This window comes from Haemorhous mexicanus, chromosome 10 (assembly GCF_027477595.1).
Source record: "Haemorhous mexicanus isolate bHaeMex1 chromosome 10, bHaeMex1.pri, whole genome shotgun sequence".
In the NCBI taxonomy this organism is placed as follows: Eukaryota; Metazoa; Chordata; class Aves; order Passeriformes; family Fringillidae; genus Haemorhous; species Haemorhous mexicanus.
This window is the reverse complement of record NC_082350.1, coordinates 5,678,147-5,690,993: the sequence shown is the minus strand read 5'-3', so window position 1 is coordinate 5,690,993 and position 12,847 is coordinate 5,678,147. Positions and strand designations below refer to the sequence as shown.

Genomic DNA, 12,847 nt, shown 5'->3' with positions numbered 1-12,847 from the left:
TCACTCTCTACAGCTCCCTGAAAGGTGCCTGTGCTCAGCTGGGGCTGGGCTCTTCCCCCAGGCAGCACTGACAGAACCAGAGCACACAGCCTCCAGCTGTGCCAAGGGAAATACAGGTTGGATATCAGGAAAAAGTGTTTTACAGCAAGGGTGATAAAGTTCTGGAATGATCTGCCTGGGGAGGTGGTGGAGTCCCCATCCCTGGGTGTGTTTAACAAAGCCTGGATGGGGCACTGGGTGCCAGGGTTGAGTTGAGGTGTTGGGGCTGGGTTGAACTCCGTGGTCTTTAAGGTCTCTTCCAACCTGGTGATTCTGTGAATTCTGTGAATTCTGATTTAGGATGGAGGTGCCTGCATGGAAACTGAAAATGGAGCATGGTCCAGCCTTGCTGAATCAATCCCAGTCCCAAGGAGTGCCTTTGCTTTGATCATGCTTCCAGGAAAAGAAGGGAAAGCTCCACCACCACCTTCCTTCTGCCTCGTCCCAGCTGCCAGCAGTGGCCAGGATGAGTTTAACCCACAGCAGGTGCCTGGCTGCTCATGTCCCCTCCTTCCCCTGGCTCTCCCCAGCTCCAGCCCTCTGCTTCACCTCCCCAGGGATGCCTGGGAGGCTGAGCTCCCTCCCAAAGCTGTGTCCCGGTGTGGGAGGCAGGACTGGGAGCTGTGCTGGTGCTGTCCCTGGGCCGGGCCATCCGCAGCAGCCTCTGTGACTGGGGCTTGTTTGCAGAACAAAGAGCTGCTTCACAGGCACTCAGGAACTGTGAGTGTTGTGAGCAAGGAGAAAACACTGGCACAAACCTCAGAGCACAGAAACCTCCTCATGCACAGAACAGATAAAAGCAGGGAAAACCCAAACAAAACCAACCCAAGACAGATGTGAGGGCTCTGAAGCAGAAGAATCTTACTAATAACACACAGACCTACACTGGGGTCCCTACAGCTTTTCTTATCACAAGAACAAAACCTGCAGCATCAACCATTACCCTTAATTATGAAGTTATTTTGAAACCAAAGGTGCTTGAATAATTTCCCCCTTTAAACACAACCAACAACAACCTAAGTTTTAAAACCTGGGATTTTAAAATTTAAGATGTACCCAAGATTGGAGCTGCCTTATGCGGCTGAAGCATCCACCCACCTAGCCCAGCATCCAGCCCAGAGAGGGAGCACCAGCAGGTGCCTGCAGGAATAAACTCCCATTGTTGGTCAAAGGTCCAAGCTGTATACCAGCACAAATTTCATCCCACTAAATCTGCCTCTGACAAGCAGCTGCCCAGCAGAGCACAAGCCTCAGATGCTCTGAGTAAGCTGTGTGGTGATAAAAAGTGCAAAATATACAGGCAGAGCCAATATTCCACAGCCTGGTGTTTTTGTTTTAACAACCATCTCTGTACAAAGACCAGCCAAATTCCATATGCAACTTAGCACAGAAAATCCAAGTTACCCTCCCTCAAGCATTTCTGTTCTGCCCTCCAGAACTGCAATATCCAACCAGTGAACTGTAAAGTGAGGTTTTTCCTGCCTCTAAAATACATTACCCAGAGCATTTTGTTTAAAGTGCATTTACTGTCTCAAAGATTCTACTCAAAAGCTCATAAAACAATGACTTTGCATTTTTGTATTTCTAATATCCTTCTATTTTATTTCATTCTGTACTGACCAACCTAACATATACTTCAACCAGCCTCCATAATATCCTTGTAAATTTAATTACTATTGTCTCTAAAATGAGCAAACTGAAGCACAAAGTAGCTAAACCCAGTTTTTTAAGGAGATACCGTCCCAGGACTCACATTATGAGGACACTCCAACTGCAAAGCAAATCCCAGACTCTCTAGAGTGGGCATTGCTTTTTGAAATATTAAAAAAGAACACCCCAAATAAGGCAAAACCTGAGAAAAACAGAAACAACAAAAACTTCACAATATATCACGTTTGGATTGCACCTAACACTGCTATTACTGCAGGACCTCCAGAGCAATGTTTATATTCCATATCCAGACACTGCTGGCCGTAGGGCAGCTGGTGAACTGGTTTATTTTGGCTACAGCAAAGCACAGCCTTGCTCCTCGAAAGCAGCTGATGCTCCCAAATCAGCCTTTGGGCACTTGCCACATGGACCAGGCTACATCCAGCTTTACTCTCCTGGCTCCTCTCCTGTTAACCTACTATGAGTACATTTAGATCAGATATTAGCAAGGAATTGTTCTCTGTGAGGATGCTGGCACAGTTGCCCAGAGAAGCTGTGGCTGCCCTTGGATCCCTGGAAGTGTCCAAGGCCAGCTTGCACAGGGCTTGGAGCACCCTGGGCTAGTGGAGGGTGTCCCTGCCCATGGCACGAGGTGGAAATGGACGGGCTTTATGGTCCCTTCCAACACCAACCACGCTGCATTTCTGTGATTCTAACCCACCCTGCGTGGCTTTCACGGGATAAACACAGAAAGCAGCCACGGAAAGCAGGCAGAAGCACAGGAGCAGCAAAGCGCGGCGGGTGCGGAGCCCAGGGAGCAGCAGCAGCAGCTTCTCGCAGGGACGGACAGACGCGGGCCCGCCGGCACCGGGGGCCAGCGGGCTCTGACAGCGCGGGGCCCGGAGCGCGGCTCCCCGCGGTAACTCCCGGCGGGGCCCGGAGCCGCGCTGCCCCCGCCGCTGCCGGGGCTGGCCCCGCTGCCCGCAGCGCCCGGCGCGCCGCTCCCGGGGGCGGGGGCCGAGGCGGGGCCGCCGGGGCCCGCAGGAAGCGGGGCCGAGCGGCGGGGCCGCGGCCGGGGCGGGAGGGGGCGGCGGGGCCGGGCCGGGGGGAGCGGGGGGAAAGCGGGGGAAGGAGCGAGGGGCGATCCGCGGCCCGGGCGCGCCCGCCACAGGCCCGGCCCGGCCGGGGCCGCACAAAGGGCGGGGGGCGCGGCCGGCAGGTGTGAGCGGACTTACCGGGTGGGGCGGCGCCGCCGCCTCAGCGGACGGACGGAAGGACGGACGGAGCGGGGCTGAGCGGGGCGGCGGCGGCGGGACCGGGAGCCGGCGGGGCGGCGGCGGCGGGGGCCGGAGGGGAAGCGGAACCGCCGCGCGTGGCCACAGCCCGCGGGGGCGGGGGCGGGGCGGAGCATTGCCGCGGGGGCACCGCCCGCCGTGCGCCGGAAGCTGAGGCACCGCGGGGCATGACGGGAGTTGTAGTTCGCTCCTGGCTGGTGGGGACTGTCTTCTACATCTATAAACTATACCTAGCATTTATTTATTTATAAATAGGTATATTTATATATAAATATATAACAATAAATTTATATAAATAAATTATATATATATAAAAATATCTATATATCCGTTCTTTATATTTTTTTAATATATATAAAAGATATATTTCTCTGGATCAGGGTCAGAGAAAAATAAGAAAACCTGACAGCATTTTAAAATTAATTATATACATATATATATATATATATTATATATATATATAAAATACATAAATAATATTTATATGGCGTGTTTTATAATAAATGTTATATATATCATGTGTGGTATAGTAATTTATATTACTATAAAATACTTATATTTAATGTATGTATGTTATATAATATATATCTTATATATAGTAATGTTATGCATAATATATGTGTATAATATATATTATATACTTATACATATATACGGTTGTAACATTAAATTATACATATAGAATATATTACAAATAGCATTTATTATATCATATCTATTGCTTTATGATATATTTTATATATAAAATATATGTTATATGTATAAGATTTCTCTTTTTCTAGGCTGTTTGGATCTCTTATTTTTCTCTGGCTGTGGACAACAACCACCTGCAGGGGGAAAAGTCCACCACCCTAAAAAATCCAGCATCCATCTAAACTGGCTCTCCTCCACCCATCTCGTGGTGCTTAACTTAGAGTTTATCTCCTCAATGCTTTATTTTATATACAAAAATAGGAAAATACAAAATGTGTGGGGTTCAGGGCCACACAGGGGCTTCCTGCAGTGTCTGAGTGTCTCCTCCAGCTCTGCCCTGGCTCAAAGGGAACCCCACCCTTCCCCAGAGTGGGAGGGTATCAGAGCACCACGGGGCTTCATGGAGTCATGGAATGGTTTTGGGTGGGAAGGGACCTTAAAGCTCATCCCATTCCACCCCTGCCATGAGCAGGGACACCTTCTACCATCCTAGGTTGCTCCAAGCCCCTTCCAGCCTGGCCTTGGGCACTTCCAGGGATCCAGGGACAGCCCCAGCTGCTCTGTTCCTGTTCCTCCTCTGTGCCCAGCACTCTCTCCCTCCTGCACTGGAAGGGGCTCATTTTGTATCTTCTGTGTGGATACAGCTGAGAACAAATCATCCTTCCTCCCACCAGCCTGGGGGGTCCTTCTCAGAGCCCACCTGGCACAGGGCTCCCACCTCTGCTGGCAGCAGCAGGACATAGAAAGCTCTCTGTGCTGCCACTTCCAGCTGGAAATGCATCTTCCAAGAAATCCAGTAGGAACACAGCATATATGTGCCCTCAAGGCTTCTCCCCCAAAATTCCCGTGGTCCATTTAATCTTCCATGATTTTTCCAAGCTTCCACCTGCCCTGGGGGCTGGATCTCAGCTCCTCTGTGCACCCAGGTTTGCAGCAACATCCGATTTTCCTTGTGGAAGGAGCAGGACACACAGCAGGCAGCTCCCCTTCTCCAGCTCTCAGGGAAAGGATCCACAGACTCCTCAGTCCTCCCTGCAGGTCCAGGCACATCCCAATTTCCAGCTTGTGGGTTCCAGCCAGCACCTGTTGGCTGTGTGCTCCCTCACTCTCCAGAGAAGCTCTGCAGAGCCACAGAACCCCTGTCCCTGCAGATGTGCCCATTTTCCAGGAACAGCAATTCAAAGTGACCCCGATTTGATCCCCCACGGGCACAGCAGTGCTCTCACTGCTCTTCCCACGTTTGCTTTTCCCTTTCTGACTCAGCCCAGCCGCTGCTAATTCCCCTCTGCAACACCCCTGGAGAAGCCACAGCAGGTTTGTGGCTCCACCCTTCCCTGGCCTTCCTCCCCATCCCTCCTCACCTCTCCGTGCTGCCTTGGCCTCCTACCCCCAGCCACTCTCAGCTCCAGCTCCATTTCCAGAATCCTGACTCCCCTCCCACCCTTCTCTCTCCCTCCCCAGGCACAGCTCTTTAGGAGTTTTTTTTAATTTTGGTTTGGGTTTTTGTTTTTTTTTTTTTGTTTTTTTTTTTGTTATACCCATTTCTTTGTGATTCAGAAAGCCTTAACCCCCAATACAGCCTTTAATGCCCCATCCCCTTTTCTTTCCCTGCTCTGATTCAGTCCTTACACATATTAAGGATGGGGATGTTTGTGCCCAACCCTCCTTATGGTGGGTTCTTGCCAAGAGCTCCTGAACACCTCATTCCTGTCTCCAAAACTGCCAGAATTTTTGCACAGCTCCTCCTCTGATCTCTGTGATCCCACTGGAGCTGGCACTTGAATCCTCCTGCATGGCACACCTGCTAAATTCTCTGCTGCCTTAGTGACAGCAGTTTCTGCTCTGAGAGAGAGATTCACTGGCAAATTCCTTTGTAATTAACACTGCTATAGTTATCAATTTACAGCTTGTAAGGAAAAATGTGTCTGCTATATTTATAATACAAGTGCCATGGATTTAAAACCAGCAAATATTTGCCACAACAAAAACCACCCCTCGTGAAGCTCTGCCATTCCTCTCATAATTTACATGAATCAGAATCAATTATTTAGGTTCAGTTGAAAAGGTGATTGATGGCAATCTTGATATACACTTTACTTCCATATTTTTCCACCTGCAATATTTTTTGTTTCATTCCCATTCCCTTTTCCTAGGCTTTGTCAGGGAGATTGATTTACCTGAGGGATTCAACCTGTGATTTTCAAAAAACAGGCAATGAAATCCTGACCCTCAGCTCAGGCAATCTGGGATGTTGCCATTCCAAGGGTGAGGCTCCAACACAGAGTCACCTCCAGAGCACAAACTGAGCTCTGGGAATGAAACATCCCACTTGGAGACAAGTGATACAGTGCTGGCAGGGCTGGACAGCCCAAATCTCTCTTGGATTGTTTCCCAAGGAATTCACTCTGCTCAATTCCAGCAGGAGAAGGATGCCCAAGGGACATCGATGAAAGGAATTTTCATTCACTCTCTCACACACACACTCACCTAGATTCCCTGCTTTGACTAATTTACTCGATAATGGGGAATAAAATCTCTTTTATCCACACGGGGTTACCGTGGGCTCCCAGTGCCACCTACTGACAGCTGCAGACAGCGCCCGAGCTCGGCTGCTCCAGAGCCTCTCGGCTTTTCCATTAGGTCATTTCCTCTCCATTTCCTTCTATTTATCAACTGTCCTGGAGACTGAATGCACATCTTCTAAATATTTGCTTCTAGTCACTATCCTGTCCTTCACTTTCATCTTCCCAGGGTTTCTTTCCACTCATGAAATAGGGTGACATCTCTTCAGATTTTCTAAACTCTTTCAATTCTGACCAATTGTTCAGCCTGGAATAAAGGAGGCTCAGGGGAACCTTCACTCTCTCCACAACTCCTGACAGGACATGGAGCCAGGTGAGGGTCAGGCTCTTCTCCTAGGAAACAGCCTCAAGCTGTGCCAGGGGAGGTTCAGGTTGGATGTTGGGAAAGGTTCCTCTTGGGAAGGGTTGTCCAGCTCTGGCACAGCTGCCCAGGGCAGTGGTGGAGTCCTCTGGAGGGGTTTCACAGACCTGTGGATGTGGCAGTTGGGGACATGGGTTAGGAGTGGCTTTGGCAGCACTGGGGGAATGGCTGGACTCGATCTTAGAGGGCTTTTCCAACCTTAATGACTGTGATTCTAATTAGGCCAAGAGCAGCCAATCCCTCAGAGTCATTAGGATGGGGGGAGAGATTATTGAGGTGTTCCAGGTAGGCACAGAATGTCTCTTCACAAATTCATACATAACCCATCTGCACAAAAAGCTTAAAATTCAAAAATTTTAATGACTCAATGATGTTTTTCATACCCTTAATAATCAACCCCTGAGTCAAGAAATACAAACACCTCTGTGAGAGGCAGCATTGTATTGGAAGCAGGCTCTGGGCCAGGAGGAGGGAATAGGAGCCCCAAACCCACTCCTGATTGTTGCCTCATTGCCCACAGCAGTGCTTTCAGCTTTTTGAGGCTTTTTCCTACTCTCCATCTGCTTTGGATATTGACCACACACCCAGAATGTCTTCTGGGCTGTGAAAGGCATTTGTAAGCATTATGAGCCAAAGGAACCATAACCCATCACGGGACCCTTGCACCCCCTAAGATATAAATAACAGCAGAGCAGGATCTATCCAGGAGCCCAGTGCAATGTGCAGTTAGTTGTGCTGGAGGGAGGGCAGACACCCCACATTCCTCAGGTCACTGTGAGAAGTGTCCATACTTGCAGGCAGCAGCCAGGATCAGGCCAGAGCAGAGCCCTGTGGTGAGCAGGGTCAGGGCACACACCAGGGAACTGTGCTCCCTGAGCCCCACAGGAACCCTCAGCATCGACTCCTCATATGCCTACAAAGAAAAATAAATATATAATACTCCTTCAACCAGCTGTTTCTTTTTGAGAGGATGAGGAACCAGACCCTGATTTAATTAGCCCTTGGCTAAAGCTTCTTCTGAGATTCAATATGAGAACCAGGATGGGACATCTTTTAATTCCCAGCCACTGCTGCACTGCAGAGCTCAGGAAATGGATCTGCTCCTGTCTGTATCCCTGGATCTCTGCTCCTACTGCAGCCACTGGGGGTAGGTCTGAAATGCTGCAGGGAGAGCAGCTCCCAAGGTGAACTCAGACCACTAAGGACACAGATTTCTCCAAAGTCAACAACCATTTGGTTTTTTCATTGATACAGGAAACTGCAAAATGTTTATGGACAACAGCTACAGTTGTACCAGTTGTCTACAGGTATCTTAAAAATAGGAAGGTACATGTGTTACAACAACAACAGATTATTTTATTATATAAGTTAGTCTAATTTCTGAATCTCTACACTGCTGTGACACTTTTGGACATCAAAGACAGTTGTTGGCCACACTAGAGATCCAACTTTCCTTGGTTTTGAACACAATAAGAAACTTCAGTTTTTCCTAAACAGTTACCCAACTAGGTAACAACCAAGCAAAGAGAAGTGGCCCTTTTTGAGGATGCTACTTCTTAAATCTTTGCAGTTCTACCATTACTTTAGCTAGATTATCATCTTCCACCTTGCTACTCCTCTGAAGCACCAACATTGTAAAGACTTTTCTTAATATGATCAGTGCCAATGATATCCTAGGATTCCAAGTGAACTAGTAAGGGGAAAAAAAAAGGTCAGAAGAGCAGCCATGCTAAAGGGCCAGAAGAGCACAATCCCTGCAAACACAGCAGAAGGGCAGGATGACCCCCACTAAAAGCCAGTCAGAAAGGAAAAAGGGAGCCTGACAAAGGGGAAACCACCCAGCTAATCTCTTAATGATTCATTCCTGTTAGGAATTAATCCTAAAAATTAATCCAGAAAGGTGTTAATCACAGCAAAAAGGCAGCAGTTGTTAAAAAGAACCAGAGGGAGAACTCACAGGTCTGTGTTTTGTGGTGTGCCACTGACAGGGACTGGTGGTGTCAGATGAGCAGGGAGTGTCCACTTCAGCAGGTTCCCAGCACTCTTCAGACAGGTGACCTAGGGAAGGCATTCCTGCATCACCAGGAGCCAGGCAGGATAAGCAATCAGCCTGCAAGCTTTTTCCAAAGATGGGATTTTTCCCCTACAACAGCTCAACAGAATCTATTCCCTGGGAGCCAAGTGGTGAAACAAACACCTCTGCATGGCCAAAGGGACACTGGGCAGTCTTTGCTGTGGACTTTACAGCTCTTCCCTTCCTGATACAGCAGGTACCCAAGAAAGAAGCTCACCTGTGGGGTATCTTGGCCCTTCTGTCCTTAACAGGGCAAAGAATTCCTGGTTAGCCTGCAGACCCCTCAACTTTAGCCATGTAGTTAGGATTTCCCCCAAAATAAGTAAAGCCATTTCTCTTCTTGGCCTCCTGTCAGGACACAAAAGATCTCCATTCCAATACTTTAAATCCTTCCCCATTAATCATTAATAAGAAATGTTTTCCTGCTCATAACTAGTAAACGTGCCAGGAAGATTTAACACCCCTTAGTCATATAATGCCTAAAAGGCAGGTTTACAGTGAGGCACTGCATGGAATTTTTTTCCATACCATTAAGGCTATCCAGCCAAAAAGCAGCAGGAAGGAACCAAAGGAACCAAAAGGAAGGATCCAAAAATTCACAGAACTTCAAAACTCTCTCAGCAGTGCAAGTGCATCTTCACAGTAAGCACAGAGCAAGTGAAAGGTGTGAAGGGGCTCAGTGGGGTGCAGAGGGAAGGCTGAAGGGAAGAGGATGCTAGGAAGTTGACCATAGGGGTTTCTCCATTCCCTCATTATCCAGAGGACCACAGCAGCCTTTTCTAGTCCAACTTTCTCCTCAAGGATCCAGTGCAGCTGCCTCTACCTCCTCCTCACCTTCCAAATTCCCCTGGCTCGGTTATGGAAAAATGTGGTTATAAATCTGGGAAATGGGATCACCTGATCAAGTTCTGCCAAGTGGAATGATGCTGACTTAAAAGTATCTAGCAAGATAATCTTTATCATCTTCCTGAAGGAAAAAAGTTTCTAGATTTTAGCATCAGATGGTCTTTATCAGGGCCACGCCTTCTGCTTACATTCACTCAACTACCAAGAGCCCCATCTCGGAAACAACTGCTGGAATTCAGGACATCCCTCTGGCTGTCCTGGAGTGCCAAGACCCCTGCCAGGGGGCTCAGAGACCCTGGCACAGAGCCCAGAATGCCTGTGGTTTCAAATATGACCCATGAATTACCAACCTTATATGAAGATCTGCAAGCCACGACAGTTTAAGTAGAATGATAGTGAATTTATCACAGGGTGAAAAATAGATTTTTTGGGTTTTTAGAATGGGGGTTCAGGGGGCAAGATGGAGGAATCTGGGCATGTCCAGCCTTTCTCCTTCTTCTTCTTCTTGGCCTCCATCTTCTGGGTGATGTTGGCACTTTTAGATTGGTTTAGAGTAGAAGCTCACTGTCTAACATAGTAGACAGGTATTGGGAAGTAATTGTAAATATTGTACATGTAGATTTTAGTATAAAGACATAACACCACCCCGGGGGCGAGGGAGAATGCCTCTGACTGTCTTGCTGAGCAGACCTCAGCCGGACAGGAGAAAGAATTTTATAGATAAGGAACAATAAACAACCTTGAGACCAAGAAATTAAGAGCCCTGACTCCTTCTTCGAGCGCCAGGCTGGGAAAAGAGACTTTCTAACGCATCTCAGGGTCACTGTGACCAGCTAGAGACCCCGAGACACAACCAGATTTGGGACTGCCCAAGAGCATCAATGAGGGTCTCACCGTGGCAGCAGCAGAGCAGCACCTCTGGGCTCTCCAGAGCCACCAAGGCCTGGTGTGTGCCCCGGGCTGGGCGGTGGTAGCGGGCGTGCACGGGCACGGCGCCGCGGAAGCAGCGGGAGCAGCGCGCCTCCGGCTCCAGGAACAGCAGCAGCACAAGCGCCTTGGCCAAGTACTCAGGAGCCTCCACGTCAATGACATCAGGAGATAACACTGCCTGCAAGCAGGGAGAGACACAGGAGTGGTTGTGATGGAAATCAGAAAGTGCTTCCCCCCCTCGTTCTGACACTGAGAGTGATTTTGTGGTCAGGATGATCAAGTTGGGAATTCCAGCCTTAAGCTGTTCCAAAATACCTTTCTAAGACTGTCTTCAAGGAGTGTGGGAGAAGTTCACAGTGTCACTGTGCCTACAGCCAGACCTGTGAGGTGTCAGACCAACCATGGTGTCACCTGCACCTCAGGCATGCCAAGGGCAGGAGCTGCCCACAGCCTGTGCACCCCTGTTTTAGGGTGCAAAGGTTAATTAAGCACCTAAGCAGATAAAAGCCACAGCCAATTAAGCACCTAAGCAGATAAAAGCCACAGCCTTTGCACATCTCTGTAATGTGAAGCAAAGACTGGACAGCAGCACAGAAAGCTGGGATGAAAACAAAGCTGGGATGAAAACAAAGCTGGGAAGCTGCTCACTCCAAACACACAGCACGTGACTTAGAGCTCACCCCCTCTTTGGGGGTTTCCCTTCCAGCTTCTGAACCTGAGGCCCTTTTACCACAGCTGCTCACCTGGGGCTAAGAGAGGAGCAGCAGCTCCCTGGTACATCACCAGAAGCACCAGGGGATGCCAAGAGAGCTGAGCTACAAGGAGACACCAGGAAGATTATTCCTGGAACGAGCTGCCAAACAATATAATCACCTTGGTTCAATGAGCCAGACAATGAGCAGACATTCCAAGTCCCTGAGTCCTTCCCTGACTCACTGCCACATCTCCTGGTGCTGGGGCCATTACCTTTGTCAGGTTGTGCTGCTGCAGCGTTGCCAGCTCGTCGGGATCCACGTAGATTCCTGGTGGCAGATGCACCTGAGCTGCCACAGTACATCCTTCTGCATTCTCCCCCAGCTCTACCTTCACCAGCAGGTCCCTTCAAACAGCAACAGGAGCAAAACATTTACACTCACACTTCAAAAGTGGGGCACAAGACTCCTGAGAGACATTTCTCATATGAGATGAGCTCTCACACCAAGTGCAACTCATTCTGATCACACTTCCCTGCCCAGCCTTTTTAACCTCAACCCCACATCCACAGCCAAAATGAAGTTTCACTTCTTTGTTAATGTCTCAGAACCACTAATGGCCTCCACAAAAGCTTTAGAAAGGGGCCTCCTATTTTCCCTCCACTACAGCTGGTTAATCCCTTGGTGCTGTTAATACATTCCTGACATGTGCCCAGGGATCATGGCCCAGGGAGATGATACAATTCCACATGAAAAGAAAAGGAGCTTCTTCCAACAGAAGATCCTGTGGCACGTTATGCTGATGGAGGGCAGGGTGAGGACTCACCTGTGAAACCCCTCCTTCAGGAGCTCCTGTGTGACAGTGGTGTCCCGACAGGCTGCCTGCACATCTAAGGTGACACAGAGCCAACAGTTTAACAGCACAGTGACCACAGGGGCTGGAAAAGTTTTATAATTCACGAACGCCTCATCTGCAAACCCCCTCCCAGAAGAAGGGAAGCAGTACTTGACTGGAATCAAAGAGCAAAGAGGTTTCTTGGTTCACTGGCCGAGCCATAGATCCCAAATCCAGAGTTACAGGATGGTTTGGGTTGGAAGAGACCTTCAAGCCCATCTTGTACCAACCCTCAGCTTTGGGCAGGGACGCATCCCCAAGACCAGGGTGCTCCAGGTCTGTCCTTGAACATTTCCAGCCACAGCTGCTCTGGGCAACTTGTGTCAGAGTCTCAACACCCTCACATGGAAGAATTCCGTCCCAATATCACATCCATCTCTGCCCTCTGGCAGTGGGAAGCCATTCCTCCTATCACTCCATGCTTTGTCCCAAGTCCCTCTCCAGCTCTCCTGGAGCCCCCCTAAATGCACTGGCAGGGACTCTGAGTTCTCCCCTAGATCCTTCCCTTCTCCAGGCGGAACACCCCCAGCACTCCCAGCCTGGCTCCAGAGCAGAGTGGCGGGACCCTGCCCACCCCGCTCTCCTTTCCCGGCGCGGTTCCCCGCGGGCACTCACGGAGGGCGCAGAGCAGCACGCCCAGCCCGGCCCCGACCCGCACTGGCCCCCGCCGCCTGCCCGCCATAGCGGCCCGCTCCTCACGGCCCGCGCGGCATGCCCCGCGTCGCCTGACCGCGCGGGCTGCCCGCTCACCCATTGCTCGGCGGCGCCGCGTCTGGCAGGCGTTAGAGAG

General features: G+C 49.7%; 2 protein-coding genes across 5 annotated transcripts in view; both read right to left on the bottom strand.

Annotated features, from left to right (window-relative positions):
- The window catches only part of PAK2 (p21 (RAC1) activated kinase 2), a 42,252-nt gene extending 39,182 nt beyond the window's left edge, over positions 1 to 3,070 (bottom strand). The window contains exon 1 of the mRNA XM_059855087.1: positions 2,925 to 3,070. The gene's annotated coding sequence lies outside the window, so the exon portion shown is untranslated. The remainder of the gene's footprint in view (positions 1 to 2,924) is intronic.
- A 2,135-nt stretch (positions 3,071 to 5,205) lies between these two features.
- On the bottom strand, positions 5,206 to 12,753 carry PIGX (phosphatidylinositol glycan anchor biosynthesis class X). Of its 4 annotated transcripts, none has more exons than XM_059855080.1 (6): positions 12,673 to 12,753; positions 11,989 to 12,052; positions 11,437 to 11,569; positions 10,435 to 10,648; positions 8,578 to 8,693; positions 5,206 to 6,727 (listed from the first exon to the last, which is right to left on the bottom strand). In XM_059855080.1, the coding sequence occupies exons 1-6, from the start codon at positions 12,737 to 12,739 to the stop codon at positions 6,593 to 6,595; spliced, it is 729 nt and encodes a 242-aa protein (XP_059711063.1). In that variant the 5' UTR covers positions 12,740 to 12,753; the 3' UTR covers positions 5,206 to 6,592. The 4 variants fall into 4 exon arrangements, with proteins under 4 accessions (XP_059711063.1, XP_059711065.1, XP_059711062.1 ...); XM_059855082.1 differs by having other exon boundaries at positions 5,219 to 6,727; positions 8,578 to 8,678; XM_059855079.1 differs by lacking the exon at positions 5,206 to 6,727 and adding an exon at positions 6,961 to 7,533.
- Between the last annotated feature and the right edge of the window lie 94 nt (positions 12,754 to 12,847).

Bases quoted from the DNA above. Each gene is read 5' to 3' on its own strand.
- PIGX (XM_059855079.1), bottom strand. From the start codon at position 12,739: ATGGCGGGCAGGCGGCGGGGGCCAGTGCGGGTCGGGGCCGGGCTGGGC. The intron at 12,053-12,672 runs GTGAGTGCCCGC...GTGTCACCTTAG, and splicing joins CGTGCTGCTCTGCGCCCTCC to ATGTGCAGGCAGCCTGTCGG. The intron at 10,649-11,436 runs GTAATGGCCCCA...CCCTGCTTGCAG, and splicing joins AGCAGCACAACCTGACAAAG to GCAGTGTTATCTCCTGATGT.